Source organism: Cryptotermes secundus, unplaced genomic scaffold (assembly GCF_002891405.2).
Source record: "Cryptotermes secundus unplaced genomic scaffold, Csec_1.0 scaffold645, whole genome shotgun sequence".
NCBI classification, from domain to species: domain Eukaryota; kingdom Metazoa; phylum Arthropoda; class Insecta; order Blattodea; family Kalotermitidae; genus Cryptotermes; species Cryptotermes secundus.
Genome location: NW_019723910.1, coordinates 306821 through 326612, shown reverse-complemented (window position 1 = coordinate 326612; position 19792 = coordinate 306821). Strand labels below are relative to the sequence as shown.

The following is a 19792-nucleotide window of genomic DNA, read 5'->3' as shown; positions in this document are numbered from 1 at the left end:
CCGCCACCGCCACCGCCACCACCACCGCCACCATCGCTGGCAAAACAGTCTTTTTTGAGCCATGGCCTTTCGTAGAAGATTCTGCCAGTGTCGTGGACCAAACCATGCTGTCTTTATTCCTTTCATTTCGCAACAGCAATTTTTTACAGAGCAAGGTCATCAGCCTTGCGTCCAACCCTCAACCTGGAGGACCAAGTCTCTGTACTTATGTCCCCCAGTGATAGGGTGGCCAAGTTTTACCCCCAGGCACCGTGTTCCCTTTTCGTCTCCTGCGACTCGCAAGTTTATTGTGGAATTATACTAACTCGGCTCCACACTGGAACCCTCTTCTCATATGCCTTCAAATTATGTTCTTCACATACTGTGAAAGTCCAAGCTTCACGTCAATACAAAGAAACGAATAAACTTTCATCTCGTATAAAAGGTCTTCAGATTTCTTTGTAAATAAGATTCCGTGATAATTATAGTCATGACATTGCAAAATATCTTAAAAGTTGTAAACATAGTAATATTGTGTTGTGCACAACACTGAATCTCTGGGTTCCATAAAAGGCGAGAAATTCCTCGACTAGATCAAAAAGCATTCTGCTTCATGAAGTTATTTTTCTTACTGAGTTGTAAAATCTGAATGTTATTTTTAACTCAAAACTGTCTACTCATTAGTTGCGCAATACACACATTCTGTTCATGTGGTTGTTCCAGTCTTTGAGTAATACATCGTTTTCCTGAGTACGTGTATGTTTAGAAACAGAATCAATATACGAGAAAACTTTGCCTTGAATTTGTTGCGGTGATCACAATGGGCTAAAAAAGTAGCAAAAAAACTGACCCTGGTGACACCAAACAACAAGATCAAGGACAGTTTTATTTCTGCTAGCTTATGTAAATTTCATTATTTCAGTAGAGTGTTATTTTAAACTTGTTAACTGGACACTTCTACACAGTCATATGCTTTGAACAGTTATGCTTGCGTGGGGAAAAACAGATCTTNGCGCTATATCCCAGAAGACAGAACTCTTCATAACCACTGCTCTGAGAACCTCAGACCCTACACAGCGCTATATCCCAGAAGACAGAACTCTTCATAACCGCCGCTGAGAGAACCGCAGATCCTACACGTGTTATTATTTTCCGTACACGTTAAATCTCCGAAGAAGCAGTGTCTCCTTTACAGGTTTTATGATTAAAATAGTGTATGGATTTCTCATATTTCTCATGCTTGCTTCATGTTCCGTCCGCCTCACCTTGTCTCATTTGATCAGCCTAATATACAAAGAAAGAAGAATAGCTCCAAATTATGNATTCCGTGATAATTATAGTCATGACATTGCAAAATATCTTAAAAGTTGTAAACATAGTAATATTGTGTTGTGCACAACACTGAATCTCTGGGTTCCATAAAAGGCGAGAAATTCCTCGACTAGATCAAAAAGCATTCTGCTTCATGAAGTTATTTTTCTTACTGAGTTGTAAAATCTGAATGTTATTTTTAACTCAAAACTGTCTACTCATTAGTTGCGCAATACACACATTCTGTTCATGTGGTTGTTCCAGTCTTTGAGTAATACATCGTTTTCCTGAGTACGTGTATGTTTAGAAACAGAATCAATATACGAGAAAACTTTGCCTTGAATTTGTTGCGGTGATCACAATGGGCTAAAAAAGTAGCAAAAAAACTGACCCTGGTGACACCAAACAACAAGATCAAGGACAGTTTTATTTCTGCTAGCTTATGTAAATTTCATTATTTCAGTAGAGTGTTATTTTAAACTTGTTAACTGGACACTTCTACACAGTCATATGCTTTGAACAGTTATGCTTGCGTGGGGAAAAACAGATCTTTTATGTGAAAATCAACAGTTTTCGGTCAATTTCGCTATATCTGCCCAATCATTAGGGTATTTTCTTTTCCACATTTCATCTCCTCTTCCTTTCCGTATTTTCTTCCTTTTATTTCTTCTTAGTCACTTTTCTAGAACCCTCCTGTCCATTCTATATTTTTCTTTCCTTCCATAACCATTTAACTATTCTACATATGATGTCATATTTAACCACGCTGGTGCAATTTGTATATAAACATGATATAGTCTTCAATGCAGCTTCACAGGCGTTGATTATTCCACGACATGTTTCGGCCACACAGGGTCTACGTCACATATATATTATTTTTTACTTAAATTTTGACTCTGTAGTCTAGGATTATATGCCACCCTGAGGCCTCTACGTTTCAAATTATTATTTAAGCAATCCTGATGCGTACTAAATTTTGCATACAGTAGAAGAGAAGTAAAAAAAAAATTGTGTCACAAAATTCTTCCGAAACACAAACATTATAATAGCTTTCCGTGTACAGAACGCAATTCAGAGCTTATTAAAATCTCACTGAAAAATAAATAAATAAAATAGAAGCGGAATTTATCAAACAAAACGAACAGATTTCCCGTTAAAATGCATGGAATAGGAAGAGAGAACATTCAGAACCATGTACAGGAACATATACAAGCCATAAGAAATAACAATGTCAACTCCGGATATTCAGACAATGTATTAAATCCAGGCATCAAGACCGACACCACGGATGTTGTAAGGACAGGAAAGAACGGGAAGCATTGGACAGATTAGAGAAATACCACATTTATTTAATTAGCTAAGATAACCTACATATGAACCAATACCACGCTGACACTCATAACCCAGTATTCGGGACTCGACACCAGATAGCAGCACACACCCTTCCCCTATTATATATAACGGAGGAAACGCCACAGCAAGTTCGTAGTCCATACACACATACACACACACATCGGTGACGGGAACACAAGTAAGTACAACTATGTACAGTGATATAGCTCGGATACTGTATAAAAACATACATTATATAAATGTATCTTGGCAGATTACATGTGACCACCCGCGATGCACACATCACAAATGAGCACAAAAGAGGGGTGCCAAGGCACATATACACCTTTATTTCATCATTTTAAAGTTCTATTAACATTTTACATAAAATTTAACAGGCTGCAAAAATATGTTAAATAATAATTTCTTGACATACAACCATCACGGGCCACATAATACAGGACTAGAGTGTGACAATTTACGTAGAACATCATACACATATACCTGCTAATGACCCTGTGTGGTTGAAACATGTCTTAGACTTAGTGGTGATTTTGACCGAGACCGGTGATGATGTTCTGAAGAATGTATTGTGTATATTGTGTATATCAAATAAGTTTACATATATTTTTCCGACGGTCAGACATTTTTGACACGAATGTCCATTTTCAGATAAAATCTAGGAACGACAATACGCAACGAAATCATATGAACAAAAAAACAATATACGTAAATAAGATATAAAAGTTTGTGACGATGGTATAATGCTACAAATATTATGTTTTTGGACATTATCTATCGTCTTGCCTGATTATATAAAAAACCGTCCTGTTTCTTTTTGAAAACACAACATTTCAGAGGCTGGATTACCCTGAAGATGGGGACAGAATCCAGTCTCGGAAACTTTGTGATTTAAAAAAGAAACAGGACGGTCTTTTATATGATTAGACAAAAATATAATACTTGTAGCAATATACGTATTTGAGCAGATTATATTCCGTGGAATTCTTGCTGTTATTCATATTCCCGTGTTAAACCGATCACTTCATTGGAGGCAATTTTACGCCGTGCTTTCTTAATTATATGACATGAAAATCTTCTAATAAGTCAGTTTAGTGTTTAATCCAAATGTATCTTTTTGATATGTTTCATTATGTTACGTAGTGTTTATAATGTTCTTATATCGATTCTAGGTGACTCGACCATGCTCGCATGAGTTTAGAATAGCAGTAGAGAATGGCGGAAGAATCTTTGTTGGTCAGCTGTGACTGCGGTTACCGTGATGTTCGTCAAGGCGTCAAGGCGCACCAGAAGACGTGTGGCGTCAGGATAGTTCCAGCCCAGCGTCGTACCATTGAGCAGAAGGAACAAGATGCAGCCGAGAAGGGTGAGAACTGCCTTACGTCATTCTTACATCCAAGTTCATGCTTATTTATTCATTCTTCGTTCTATGTTCTTTATAAGTTGCGCGACAAAATTATTCGATATTAGTGGCTGTGTCGCCTGTCCAGTCCACTGTTGCGTATTTGATTCTGATAGTAGTAATCTCAAATGTAAAACAAATGAGAATATGTGGTGAGTACAGTGACTTTTAACACATGAAGATGCTATTGTCAAATATATATTGCCATTCACAAGTCCTTCCGGAAACTCCGACAATAATTTAGCACTTTGTAGACAAAGGCAGGCTTAGCTTCTTTACGTCACACACTGAACCTGTGGCCCGCCACTTTCTCACAAGCTTGCATACACACAACTTTGTAATTCTGTAATTTTTTTCTTGTGAATGTCTCGACAATAAAGCTAAATTATTGTCGGGGTTTCTGGAGGTACTTGTGAATTATCCTGTACATCAGACAATGGAGGGTGTTTGACTCAAAACACTTTGCATACTAAACTTGTAGTTAATATCAAAAGGAGCCGGAATAGCGCAGTGGTATAGTGACTGGCTACGTGCTGGACGATTGGGGGGATAGAGTTCGAGTCCCGGCAGGGGAAAGATTTTTCTCCTGTCCAACAGGTAACGATGGCTCTTTACACGGGGATAAAGCAACCGGAGGGTGAAGATGAACAGTTACGTCAAACTAGTGCCGAGGTCAAGAACCCGCGGATCTATACGTCCACTTCCCCATGTCTCTTTGTGGTATACTGCTTACTAAGTTAAGCAAAGTAAAAATTTACCTTTAATTTTGTTAATATTAAAACGTAACAGAGCAACGTAACAGTGGATTTCATTCATCTGAAAGTTTTAATAAAGCTGAAGGCAAAGCTATCCCTGTAACAGGCCGTGAAGGCCCATAGGGTTGTGAGACGTCGAGGCTCCCACATTTTCTAGACAATCGCCTCACAGATGGCGCTGAGGTGACCAGCCTTATGCACCGGCCGCCCTCTAACCCTCAGGCAGATTCCTGGTACTCATTTCTGTTAGAGGCTGAGTTGACCCTAGGACCATAGTGCTGCTGGAAGGATTAGGTAAATTAAAAAATCGAATAACCTCATCGGGAATAGAACCCGCGACCATCCGGCCTGTAGCATAGTTTCTCAACCAACTGCGCTACCGCGTGCTCCCGGGTGGTTTCAATAGACACTGTTATTCATTGACAAGCAAGCCGTCAAAATTGCGGTTTTTGAGTCCATTGTACATTCTTATGCAACTTTATAATGTGGGGTTATTTGAACGTCTTATAGATTAGTAACCAGCTCATAAACAAGAATGCTAGAGACTAGTAAGTTTAAAACCAAGCAAAGAGCACATGAAATGAGGAAAGTGGAAGGTAATGATGGGAGAAGCGTACACTAAAAGTATTTATATAAAAATATGATATTTATACAGAGCTGTAATGAGGGGTGAAATTTCATTAAAAATCAATTCAATGTTCTTCGCTTTTGTTGAGAAAACTGAAAGATATAAACATTCATATTACACCCATATCAATATGAAGACATATTTCTGATTTCTGAATGCCAGTATGAAAAGTCTAGGCCAACACATGCACACAAAAGTCTCAACTTATGCCTGGGATAACTGTAACTTAATAAACATAAAACATTTAGGGCATGCGCTCTCCAATGTGCATAAAACCGAAGAATTCCGTCTTCTGGGATGTGGAGCTGTGCAGATCTTGTGTGAAACGACGTTTCGGAGGAACATATCACCTCCATCTTCAGGATAGAAAAATCAGCGAGCGATGAACCAGCGTGAGCAGGTGACTGCAGCCACATCCAAGAATACACTATTATTCATAGTAACGGCTGTGAAATACTCAAATCTTACATGCATAAAACCGTTTAGCACATATATGCTCCAGTAGTTTTAAAATATCTGAGGCATATGTGCCTCAACTTACATGCAAGTATCTGAAATAATAATTTCCTACTGCGCAAGTGCTTCTGCATGAATATGCATATCCTCTAAGATTATTATATCCAAAACTACATGTAAGCCTCTGAAATAAATACTGTGACATGTAGAGCCATTGCTAGGGAACGAGATGACAAACACGTTTCCGTAGAGCTGGATTCTTGGAAATCAAGACGACGTTTACGTGAATATGAGTGATCAACAGGTGTTTCCATGGATACTGATACGTTATATAACAGGAAACTCAGATCAGAATGCAATTAATCTCCTGTGGAGACGGGGTCGAATACATCCACCGTAGCCCTGCGAGTCGTAGGAGGCGACGAAAAGGGAAGTCTCGAATCTCAGACACTAAAATATGGTCATGAGTCCCACGGGACTCGAATTCGAGAATGACTGTGCTGGCGAGGGCCAACAAAAATCGTAAGTCCCGTTTTTTTCGTCAGAGAGAGCTCCCCATATCAACAAACCCGCAGCTGTCTGACAGTATTAAAGATCTGGTTTTAAGGCCCAGATGGGCCGCGCCATAGCTCAAGCGATTAGTCGCTGGCTTCCCACCGCGGCGGCCCGGGTTCGATCACGGGGTCTGGTCAAGTGGGATTTGTGGTGGACAAGGTGACGCTGGGGTAGGTTTTATCCAAATACTTCGGTTTCCCCTGCCAATCTTCATTCCACCAATTACTCCACAATCACCCTCACCTATCATCTGGGGCTGGTACAATAGGCCAGAAGTGGCCGCAGTACAAGGGACTTAGTCCTACCCCACTAGCAATAAAAGAAAATAGGTCCAGATGGGTGCTTTAAGCCAAGAGAGACTGGCCGACTGAGTTTCGTTCGTAACATTACATTCAGTTTCAGACTCAGACTCAGACTCAGAATGCAGTTCAGGCTAGAGAGAGAGAGCAGAAAGGAATCAGTCGTTGTCCATTCAGAATGGAGCGAGTCCTAGACAGTCATTTATTGTGAGCTGTTGTAATTTATTGTGATTACGAGTGGTCGCAAAGAAGTGAGCAATAAATCAAATCATCCAATCCAAACATCGTCTATTAGTCACGCACCAATACAAGTAACAATATGTACAAATAATCATAAAACAAATAGGTCCCATAACATAATGACGCGTTCGAAAAATCTGCCCCAATAAGCATATGGGCATCTGAAGAAACGTATCACTAATACAAAAACGAGAGGACAAATTTGTCTCAACATACACAAATCTGTCTGGAATAAATATTTTTTATTGCTAGTGGGGTGGGACTAAGTCCCTTGTACTGCGGCCACTTCTGCCCTATTGTACCAGCCCCAGATGATAGGTGAAGGTGATTGTGGAGCAATTGGTGGAAAGAAGATTGGCAAGGGAAACCGAAGTACTCGGAGAAAACCTGCCCCAGCGCCACTTTGTCCATCACAAATCCCACTTGACCAGACCCAGGATCGAACCCGGGCCGCCGCGATGGGAAGCCAGCGACTAACCGCTTGAGCTATGGCGCGGCCCTTATCTCTCGACAAACTTCGTGAGTTTCCATAATGTTTTCAAATTGTTTCATGTTTGTATCTTAATACAGCAATTTCTCAGCAACCAACTAATTTATCACAGACCTGTATAATCTGAATACGCATAAAAATGGGGAAAAACTTTTCTCCAATAAACTTGATAGCATACACTCCAATATGCATAAAGTTTGAGAGATTAATTTGTCGGAACGTGCTTAAAGGGACCAAAGCACAACTTTTTTTTGTGCGTTTATTATACCATTACCAGATTATTAGTACATACTGCCCACGCTTTCGAAGCATCTGAATAAGAAGTCACGTGGTACGACTCAGTAATGTTAACTGCGACACCATCCTGGCACGAGTTTATGTTCCGAACGCTGATAGACTACTAACAACGACGTTATCTCTTATTTGTATTCATTTTTAGTTTACCTAACGATCCCATTAGTAACCCGGAGCACGCGGTAGCGTAGTTGGTTGAAGCAATGCGCCACAAACCGGAAGATCGGGGGTTCGATTCCCGATGAGGTTGCTGGATTTTTCAATTGAACTAATCTCTCGAGCTGCATTCTAGCCCTGGGGTCGACTCAGCTTCTAACAGAAATGAATACCAGGAATCTTCTTGTGGGTAAAGAGCGGCCGGCGCGTAAGACTGACAACCTCACCGCCATTTGTGACCCGATTATCTAGAAAATATGGGCCTCCACGACCTGTTATAGGAATAACTTTACCTTTTACGTAACCACGATTACTTGCTAAGCCGGTCTCTAGTTCAGAGAAAGGGAGTTCAGGAAGCGTTCAGATTTTTGTTGGCTTCTTGCTCGTTTCTCGCTTAGTCTCTTCGACTCGTAATGGTGGAAGGGCGACTTGATCTGGGGCACTAAGTGAAGAACATAGACTGAGAGTATTTGAGAACAGGTTACTGAGGAGAATATTTGGACGAAGAAGGTTGAAACGATAGGAGATTGAAAAAAGTGCATAATGAGGAACTTCATAACTGTGCTCTTCGCCAAATATAATTAGAAAGATCAAGTCAAGGGGGGTGTAATGAGAAAGGCATGTAGCATGCATGGTAGGAAAGACAAACGCAGAGAGGATTTCAGTGGGAAAGCCAGAAGGAAAAAGACCATTTGGAAGACATAGAGGTTGGTGGGAAGATAATGGATGTTAAAGAATTGGATGAAGTAGTATGGAATGGATTGATCTGGCTCAGGATAGGGAACAGTGGAAGACTCGTGCGAAAACAATAATGAGACTTTGGGTTCTATAAAATGTTATAAGTTTGATAAGAACCTGAGTGACTGGCGGCTTCTTCAAAAGGACTAAGCTCCACGCAGTTAGAAAATTCCTTCGACACATCGGCGAGAGTCTACCTGAATACACGGTACCATATCCCAGAAGATAACAATTGTGCCCAATCCCCGAGTAACACAAGTTCAATCAATACGGTTTAAAACGGGTTGACAATATGCCTGTTTTCCACTAACTCGACTGTTTTTTCTACCTAACAATTTTTCCACGAACTATCCACTGTTTTGGATTACTTATGAGAAATTCGTGTCCGACTAAGGCGATTTCACTTTATACAAAATGTACAACAGTTCTCTTACCGATTTTTCATATTGTATATTTTCTCTGAGGAATTATGCTACAAGCCGGAAAGTCACGGGTTCGAGCCCCGATGAGGCAGATTATTTCAATGGACCTAATCCTTTCAGCCGCATTATGGCCTTGGGGTCGACTCAGCCTCTAACAGAAATGAGTACCAGGAATCTTCCTGGGGGGTAAAGGGCGGCCGGCGCATAAGGCTGAAAAACTTACTGCCATCTGTGAGCCGAATATCTAGAGAACATGCGGGAGCCTCGACGTCTCACAACCCTATGGGCCTTCACGACCTGTTACAGTGATAGCTTTACCTTTTTACCTTTTAATTTTACGCTACTGAAAAAATAAGCTGTTCATAGATTATGACAGTACATGTATATACAAGTATAAAGAGGTAAAGCTATCCGTATAACAGGACGTGAAGGCCCGTAGGTTTGTGAGACGTCGAGGCTCCCACATCTTTCTTGACAATCGGTTCACAGATTGTCAGCCTCAAGCACCGTCCACCCTTTACCACCCAGGAAGATTCCTGGTACTCATTTCTGTTAGGAGCTGAGTCGACACGAGGTCTATAGTGCGGTTGGATTAGGTAAATTGAAAAATCCAATGAGTATAGGCACTTTAATAACATTCTTGTCCCTACTCTCTCGCTCGGTTTTTTTATCTCGAGGTGAAAAAATCCACTGCATTTGATTTTGACGAGATTGTCGGTAACGTGAGTTTTCCGGTATACGCATCGGTGTATAGCAACCGACAGAAACGTCGTGTATATTTACAGGGTCTGTATGTACATTCTCACTGACTTTCTACTATTTACTGCTGTGGCACCAGATAATTATCCTCTTTCGAATTAAAACGGTTGTAAAGCAACGGAACAGATGAGGAGACACAGGCCACTTCTTCATTATGAAACATGTTATGATCTCCTAGAACCTGACCAGAGACGGAGAGAAACCGAACAAGAAGATTATAGCATTGTAGTAAAGAATTTCATAGCCTATTTGTGCTCGCCAATTGCAAGATTCATGACTTAACCGTTAACCCGTCGAATTCTGCACCTACCTAACCTGTACAATGAGGCTGAAGACACTCTCGTACAACCTGCTAAATGTAAACATCGTGTTATTCCTATAGCCTGTGTATACACTTCTTTAACTTATTTGTGACTGTTTTAAATATTGTTTGTATATATGTTTTTCTTTCTTTTTTGTTTTTTCCTTTTATTTCTGTCTTTCTATACTTTTTATACCGCTTGAGGTCACTGATGCTTTAAAGCTGCCTCCATTGGTCATTTGGTCAAAGACCCAACTCCCACCACGGTAGGAAAAAGATTTCCTTTTTCCGAGAATTATACTTTTTAAACCATACATCTTAAAGAAAAAAAAGTAAAGCTATCCCTGTACCAGGCCGTTAAGGCCCATAGGGTTGTGAGACGTTGAGGGTCCCACATTATCTTGACAATAGGCGCACAGATAGCGGTAAGGTTGTCAGCCTTAGGCGCCGGCCGCGCTTTACTCCCCAGGAAAATTACAAGTATTTAATTAAATCCTGGTACTCATTCCTGTTAGAGGCTGAGTTAAGCCCAGGGCCTAGTGCGGCTGGAAGGATTAGAAGCCTCCCATCCTACATACCAGACCGACAAGTTCCATCAGGAATGAAAATAACACTGACGGCTACATAACAGCTGTCTGACAATGAAATTAGTAAGAGCTTACATCGACCGAAGGCACCAGCTGCAGAACAAAGACAGTTACGCAGGCTAAACCGTAACAGTTCTGCCAATTGCCGTCAGATGGCGAAGGCTTCCACTAACACTCACCAGAATCCAGTGATTCAACGTCACTAATACGAAAGCCAGATATTTGACAGGATCTTGAGCCAGTTCCATCCACCTTGCACCCTCAGAATACTATTTCCTTAAAATCCATCTTAATGATATCCTCCAATTCCATTTTCAATTTAGGCGAAATATCAACGTATGTCTGCCTTTTCGCCGACCCTGAAGTACTGCGTTATGAGGTGTTCTATCTTCTGGGTTATAACGCCATGCAATCCGTTGAAGGTCAGCCGACGTTTCGGAGGAACATGTCTCCTCCATCTTCAGTGTCGAAAAAACATGCTAGCTTGCTGTCTTCTTCACGTTGGTTTCTCGTTTGGCTTATTCTTCAATCCTGAAGATGGAGGAAAAATGTTCTACCGAAATAGGCCTGTATTTGCCCACAGCGGCATGATTGCCTCTTTTAAATACTGGGACAACAGCAGATTCTTTCCATGCAGCAGGAAAATACTGCTGCGTCAGGCTCAAGTCAAATATATGCCTAAGTATAGGAATAAAAATACCTGCACAACCTTTGCTGATAAAACCAGGAATATCGTCAAGTACAACAGATTTTGATGGTTTTAGTCTCTTGATGTCTTTGTAGACATCGGCATCAGAAACGGGGGCAAGGGATAAAAATTCATAAGATTGCGAGGGAGGGTGAATGTCCTTAGAGGAGTGGTTATTGTAAACAGACTGAAAGTGCTTAGCGAATGCATCAGCAACAGCTTCGGGCTGGACTAGGTGTGTACCATCAACTTCTAGATGAATGGAACCGGATCTGTGTTTTCTGAAATTAGATATGTATTTCTAGAAATGTTGGGGCTGCGACTTTAAATTGTTATCAACTGACTTCAATCACCTAAGCCTGTCGGACTTAATGGTGTTTTTAACTAGTTTTCGACAACAGGCGAACCTGTCGTAAAAGTAATCGTAAGGATTCTTTTTAAAACGACAGTGGAAACAATTTTTCTTGGTGACGTAATACCTTAAGGTATAGGAGAACCAGTGAGGGAATTTAGACTTGCAGCGATACCCACAAGGAATTGCCTTCTCCATGGCACTTCTGACAGCAACAGAGGCTGGTGACTGCTACGTCAACAGAAGAGGTTTCATACATGCTTGACCAATAATAATAATAATAGCAATAATCACCATCATTGTGGAGTTTGGTGGAATTATGCTGGGACAATACCTTATAATAGGCCATAACTCATTAATTCTATGTGTCTCTTACTAATTCATCATTTAAGATCATACGCCTATCCCAGAACACTCTATGTAACAAAAGCAGGTGAGAAAGCATCGTTAAATATTGTTGTAAAATTGCACACTTAACGTAATATAGCTACAGAATACTGTGTCATGAACTGTTCTGCAAGAGCAGGGGACCTGACGCCCGCGTTTGCATAGCATGTAGCCCTACATTGTCTGTCTACTTGCAACAACACTGCTTTCTTCGACTCTGATCGGCTCCTGCTGTGTCTTGGTAACATACAATCATTTTGACCCCATTAAGATTATGACTAAGATCATTTCTTCACTTCATGCAGCATACATATCGGAGTTCAGTTCAGTCTGTGCTACATGGCAACACTAGGTCCCCAGACAACTTTTCTTAATCAATTCTGTCCTTCCATGGACGTCCGATTAACACACACTTCAAGGTGGCGCGCCTATTGTTTTTACGTATCTAAGTGTACACAGTAATGGAGGACTCCCTTCTCCCAATGCCATACGTTAATAAGATCTAAAAGTTTGTGACGATGGTACATTGGTACAAGTATTATGTTTCTGGACATTATCCATCGTCTTGTCTCTGTCTTGGTCTGGAGATAGGGACTAGCTCTATCTTCTGGGCCAAAATGAGCAGGTTTTGCCTGAAGACGGAGACAGAATCCAGTTTTCAAAACGTTGTGTTTTTAAAAATAAACAGGACGGTTTTTAGATAGAGACAAGACAATGGATAATGCCCAGAAACATAATATTTGTACCATATTTTGTTTTTTTAATTCGCTTAGTGGAGGGTGGAGTCCAACTGGGTCCACTCGGCACGGCTGCCACTGATTGGCCTATTGTAGCCTGCCCCGGGTGATTATGATGATGGAAAATTAGGTGGAATGAAGATTGGCAGGGGAAACCAAAGTACTCGGAGAAAACCCGCCCCAGCGCCACTTTGTCCACCACAAATTTCACTTGACCACAACCGGGATCGAACCCGGGCCGCCGCGGTGGGAAGCCAGCAACTAAACGCTTGAGCTATGGCGCGGCCTACCATATTACGTTACATTAAAACGCTGCCAAGCAGAGTTTTTCTCGAGGAGCTAATCATCACTCATGTGACTGATGAACCGCCTTTTATAGGACTCAGATGTTCATCATCGTATTCACAAAAGCTCGTTACCAGACTCTATCCTGAATCAGTTGAATTCAATCCACACCATCACACGGAATATTTATTTTAATATTATCCTCCCATTTGTGCAGAAGTCTCTCAAGTAGCCCCTTACATTTCAGGTTTTCAGACTGGATTTTATTTTTTTTGCAAAGTTCTGTCTCCTCCATTAATGCTGAAAGTCGTGCCGAGCCCATTTTCCTTGGTTTGATCACCCAAATAATGTTTAATGACTTGTATGAAAATATGCTGTTTCTCATTATACAAGGTTCTCCATCTTCCTCTTTTTTAGCTCTTATGATATCCAATTATTTTTCTCAGCACCATGCCAAACACCCTTAAGCTGTGTTCTTCCCTTAGACCTCAAATTGAGAAACCAAATTTCATACCCATATAAAACAACGGGTAAAATTATATTGGATTTGACGTTCTCACAGCGGTCACTATGAAAATTACGACCTTCTGGGTTGTAACACAATTTAGCTCGAAACCCTCCAAACTATACGGCGGCAGTGCCGTAGTGCAGGCTGTTAATCGCTGGCTTCCCATTGCGTGGCGGCCCGGGTTAGAACCCAGGCCAGGTTGACTTATGGGGAACAAATTGTCCCTGGGGAAGATTTTCTCTAGTACCTCGATTTCACAGGGAGTCGGGACAGCGACTGGCTATGGGCTGGACGACCGAGGGGTCGGAATTCGAGTCCCGGTAGGGTCAAGAATTTTCTCTTCTTCACGGCGTCCACACCGGCTTTGGGGCTCACCCAGCCTCCTATTTAATGCGTACCGGGCGGTCTTTCCCAGGGGGTAAAGCGGCAGGGGTGTGAAGCTGACCACTCACCTCAAGCTAGTGTTTAGGTCAAGAAAATTGAGATCTATACATTCATTCCCCCCTACGCCTTCATGGCATAGTGCTTAATTAGTTAAGCACAGGGACAACTTTACCTTGTCTTTCCCCTGCCAATTCTCATTGCACCAACATCTCTATATTTATGAATCATCCTCTCACCGACGCTATAGTCTCGTTAAATGAAAACAAAACCAAACTACACTGTGTTACAGCCCAGAAGGCTTTGCCTTTTAAATTAAATGAATGTTTTTTTTCTATTTTAAACTTTGAATTTTTAGGTAAGGGACAAAAGACTAAAACATTCCAGTGAGTTCAATCTACCATTAATTTAATTATGGATGTACAGTAATTTCGATTCGTTACTGCCATTCGCAAGCATTTGACTGCTCTTGCGCTCCACCCAAGAAGTTACAAACAAGAGAAAAGCACCAGCGTACCGACGCTACCTAACTGCAGAGATGAGGCAATCAGTTCTGCGTCCAGATGTTCTGACTTTACGTAAGCACTGAAGAAACATGACTTGTGCGCATGACAGAAGAGAATATGTACTGGAACTGGTTGTAGATTCTAAAAAAAATGCTGTATTTTAATATCAGAATTTTTGTTCATTTCCCTATATAACGTTTCAAATAAACTAGTATGTAATGATCTATAATCTTCACCAAATCAATATTTCATCTAAATTTTAAATAAACGTAATTTTATATATATATATATCTGGTACTAAGTACATTTTCATAATTATACGGAAAACATTAAAGCTATTAAAATACATTCTTTATATAAAGTCATTATTGCTAGTAATACTACTATTGTCACCAGCACTAACAGTAATAGTAGTGGTAGTAGTATTAGTGGTCGTTGTGGTAGTGGTATTAGTAGCAGCAACTGTGATTTCCTCCAAAAACAGATCATTCTGTAAACCTAACCCCACCTTATTCGTTTCTGTGAATTATGTTTTGTGATAATGTTTATGTTATTATAGAGCAAATCATTGTATGTAACAGGCCAATGTTTATTACTATGTAATTATGAATGTTACAGTCAGACTAGGTTCTAGTTACGAATATGGGCAGAAGATTACAGTAGTGGACGGTAAAATTTAGGCTGTACTGCAGTGTCCAACTCTGCCAGAAACCTTGCTCTCAGTAGCAGCATTACTTAATGAACATTGTTATTCTATCATGTTTAGTATCGAAGAGTAAAAATAAGCCTTGCGGGAAACTTTCAAGTTGTTGACAGTAGATACTTTCTTTACGAAGCTCGTTTTAAACAATCCTCCCTTCCTTCCTTCCTTCTCCTCGGCGCTACAGCTTATGATGGGCTTTGGTCTCCTGATTCCTCTCTTCTTCATCTTTCCTTCCCATCCTGTCACTTTCCTTTACAGAGATCCTCATTTACATCCTCCAACCACCTCAGCTCCTTCGCTGATGTCGAGTTCTGTTCAGTCCATCCTTCCGAGGCTGATTGTCTAGTTTCTGCAATTTAGTTTTTAAGGTGTGAGGTTGTCCCGATGAGGTCTTTGGATTTTTTCTTTCAATTGACCAAACCCTTCCAGCCGCACTATGTCCCTGGGATCGACTCAATCTCTAATAGAAATGAGTACCGCGAATATGCTTGGAGGTAAAGGGCGGCCGGCGCGTAGGGCTGACAACCTAACCGCCATTTATGTCCCGACTGTCTAGAAAAGGTGGGAGCCTCAACATCTCACAACCCTATGGGCCTCCACGGCCTGTTACAGGGATACCTTTACTTTTTTTTAATTTACTTTTCGGTGTGAATTTGTTAGCCTCACGCCCAAACCGCAACCTGGAAGACCAGGGTGTCCCTATTTGTCTGGCTCCTACACTTTGACTTGTCTGGCATGGGTGGCCCTACCAGTAGCTACGCTACCGCCGGGATAGCTCTCAGGGTCTCAGAAGCACTCAAACCCCACCACCACGATAAGGTGGAGACACCATTGGTTGGGTCTTTTAAATAATATCCCGTTTAAATCTTACGGATCTTTATGCCGGTTGGTTATATGCATAGGAGGCAATTTCAGCTTACTTATAACTCGCTGATTATCAGGTGTTTACAATGTGTATCGTATAATGTAATTGTCTCCAGACACGTGCAATTTAGTCAGTGAACCTTGTACAACAAAGCCAAAAGTAAAGAATTCACCACACTGCTAGGATATAGTTGCCAGTGGCCTTTTTATCTCAATAACACAAAAATATATTTACCCTTTGTAGAGCGAGACTAATGTACGTAAACATTCAAAAGTTAATTCTTACCTTCAAGAAACACTATCACGTCTAAGTCATAAAGACCAACCGGCCAGTGATGGTCAGAAAAGCAATATCTGTTTGTTCTGAAAGTCAAAAGAAACGCAAATATATTGTGGGGAAGAATGCTTTTTTTTTTAACGTTAAAGGTTGCGTTACACGTAGTTACCAATTCTGTATAAATAATTAAGGCGGTTTCACTCTGCCTCTGAAAGAAACTCCACGTTTTCTGATAATTCAGACCTGGCCTTGTTCACGAAAGCCAACAGGAGAAAGCACTAGCGAATGAATAGATTTGCTTTCAATGTCATGCTGTCTAAATAGAGTTACTAGAATCCTCTAGAATCACTCTTCATTCCACGCTTTTGCTTGTGGTGACTGGCAACTCCTCGAGCAGAGTTCTCCTTCAGAATCTTACTGCTGCTCAAGAAATCTGATATTTCTTGCGAAACTGGAAGGATCATTCTCGTGTTGCTAAGAGTCCGGCACTGGACTATGTCCTGAGCCATTTGAATCCACTCCACACCCCAAAATCTTACTTCTTTAATTTTTAGTTTAATATTATTCTCCAAGTTCTAAGTGTTCATTTTCTATCCTTAAAAATTTTATTTACGTAAGAATGCATTAATTAACCTACTTTCTCACTCAAAACGAAGACAGCACACACACACATACCCAGCAGGTCCAGCAGTATGACACACGCAGTCACAGGAGCAAGACGCAACACAGAGCACAATACACGATAGTGAAAGAGTGCTCCAACAGAAGATGATAAACGTGACTCGCGTAATGAAACACGACGTAGGAATGAAATATCCTGTACAATTTTAATATTTTAACACTTAACATTTATCAGTATATATGATAAATATATATTTTAGTTATTTTAGTATGTATAGACAAGGCATGCAATGAACTAGTTTGTCGTGGATTGGATCAGCACCTGAAGATGGCACTTTTGTGCCGAAACATGTAGTGCGAGTGAGAAGATGGGATAGATGAATGTATGCACTAGAAGACGGATAAAATAAATCATGGACTTAAATCAGTGCAACAGGACGCTAAAATATAACATTACTTTCTTTATTTTGAAAAAAAATAAAAGTCGGCTTATATGTGCAGAATGCTGTCTTTGTGTCTGTTAAATCCATCCCTAATACATTTTTGAATATCTAAACCAAATTTTATTAAATTTGGTATGCTTATCATGGCACCTGGGACCATTTCAACGGCGTACTTCATAAATCCTTCTCATCGGTCTGTGTGTCTGTATGTGTGTCCCTTCTATCTCTGCCAGGCAACGGCTCGGTAAACGCGTTCCCGTGACAAAGAATACACGCAACAATAGAAGAACTGTTGGACGCGTCATTCTGCGATCCGTGTCTTATTAAAAGTAAGCCTTAAATTTGTCTGTGTATTCCCTTATAGTTGCTAGGTAACAACTCGGTAAAGACGTTCCCGCGGCAACGAAGAATTGTTGAAAGCGTTGTTTTCTATGCAGCCCGTGTCATATCAGAGAGAGCTAGGTGATAATTTCTTTCCATAACTTCATGTTATTATGTCGTTAGTCTACTGGTCACATATTCCTTCTGATTCAGTCAACTCGACCTAGTGATATGAGCCTGATACGTAACCATTGCATTTCAGTTGAATGAAACCACGGTCTTCTTGCTGATGTAGATACATCCGGCAAAACCACGGAAGGTTGTGGCCGCAACCACTTCCGCACGGAACATACGTGAGTACACTTGGAACGCATCGGAACAGTCTTGAGTTGAATGACATGGCGGTATACGGAGTCAAGGAAAAGGTGGAGGTAATCCGCCATCATCATCGGCAAGACAGCCCTTTATGAGTCATAGCCTTCCTTGAAGCTTCTGTCAGATTGCATTCGGCTTCCTCTTCTTTGGATTTCGCAACAATAATTGTTTGTCAGCCTTGCGTCCAACCCGTAATCTGGAGAACCAGGTCCCTATATTTAAGTTCCCAGTGATAGGGTGGCCCAGTTAGACCCCCAAGCACTCAATTTTCTTTTCGTCGCTGTCTATGACTCGCAGGGGGTACGGTGGGGGTATTTTAACCCGCCTCCACACGGGAAAGGAAGTAACCAATAAAAGGTAAAGTTGTCTCTCCGCTCAACTAATTGAGCACTACACCATGAATGCGTATGGGAAAGTGGATGTATAGATCCACGTATTCTTGCTCTCAGCACCAGTTGGAGGTGGGTGGCCACGCCCGACCGCTTTACCCCCGGAACTCATTGGATTGGAGGCTGGGTGGGCCCCAGAGCCGGTCTGGACGACTTGGGGAAGAGAAAATTCTTGACCCTACCGGGACTTGAACTCTGACCCCTCAGTCGTCCAGCCCGTAGCCAGTCGCTATACCGACTGCGCCGAAATCGCAAAGAAAAAGGAAGAAATGGAAATTGAAATCAAATAATCAAATCTCTTCTTTAAATGTTATATAATTCAGTGCTTCTGATTTTCACGCAGCCATTACTTTGCTGTATTAACAGTTAATTTATCACGAGTGCTTAATTTTATATTAAATACTTATGAGGGAACTTCTGTGACCAGTCATCATACTGACTGAGCTAACCCGATGTCACAAAAATTACATTTCTGTATAAATCCCACCTGCAACCTGTTTCGGGTTACAAGAGAGTATATGAGGACTGATATTCTCGCGATAATAAAGATGCTTTACATTGTGGTCTCTGGATTGTGTTATTTTTTTATTGCTAGTGCAGAACCCTTTGTCTTCTCGTCTGCTGTCCAGGAACATAAAAATTAGATATAAAAAACTATAATTTTGCCTGTGGTTCTGCATGGGTGTGAAACTTGGTCTCTGACATTAAGAGAGGAACATAGACTGAGGGTGTTTGAGAACAGGGTGTTGAAGAGAATATTTGGGTCGAAGAGAGATGAAGTTACAGGAGGTTGGAGAAAACTGCATAATGAGGAGCTTCATAACTTGTACTCTTCTCCAAGTATAATTAGAATGATCAAGTCATGGAGGATGAGGTGGGCAGGTCATGTAGCACGAATGGGGGAGACGAGGAATGTGTATAGGATATTGATGGGAAAGCCAGAAGGAAAGAGACCACAGGGAAGACCAAGGCGTAGGTGGGTGAACAATATTAGAGTGGATCATAGAGAGATAGGATAGGATGGGATGGTATGGATTGGATAGATCTGGCTTTGGATAGGGACCAGTGGAGGGCTCTTGTGAACACGGTAGTGAAACTTTCGGGTTCCATAAAATGCTGGGAAATTCTTGAGTAGCTGCATAATTGTCGGCTCCTCAAGAAGGGCTCAGCTCCATGAGTAAGTGGGGTGGGACTAAGTCCCTTGTACTGCGGCCACTTCTGACCTATTGT

The 19792-nt window shown here is 41.1% G+C and overlaps 2 protein-coding genes across 4 annotated transcripts in view; one reads left to right on the top strand and one right to left on the bottom strand.

Annotated features, from left to right (window-relative positions):
• The window catches only part of LOC111862106 (organic cation transporter protein), a 103120-nt gene that overhangs the window by 11725 nt on the left and 71603 nt on the right, over positions 1–19792 (top strand). The window contains exons 1-2 of one of the 2 annotated variants that reach the window (XM_023847228.2): positions 2767–2821; positions 3816–4009. In XM_023847228.2, coding sequence (XP_023702996.1) covers positions 3859–4009 — 151 coding nt within the window. In that variant the 5' untranslated portion in view covers positions 2767–2821; positions 3816–3858. Of the gene's footprint in view, positions 1–2766; positions 2822–3815; positions 4010–19792 lie in introns of those variants that run through there. The other variant, XM_023847227.2, reaches the window with a different exon arrangement.
• Positions 1–19792, bottom strand: part of LOC111862107 (organic cation transporter protein) — a 105088-nt gene that overhangs the window by 40629 nt on the left and 44667 nt on the right. Inside the window, exon 2 of one of the 2 annotated variants that reach the window (XM_033750557.1) lies at positions 16423–16499. The exons of the other annotated variant lie outside the window; for it this stretch is intronic. The gene's annotated coding sequence lies outside the window, so the exon portion shown is untranslated. The remainder of the gene's footprint in view (positions 1–16422; positions 16500–19792) is intronic. 2 annotated transcript variants of the gene reach the window in all.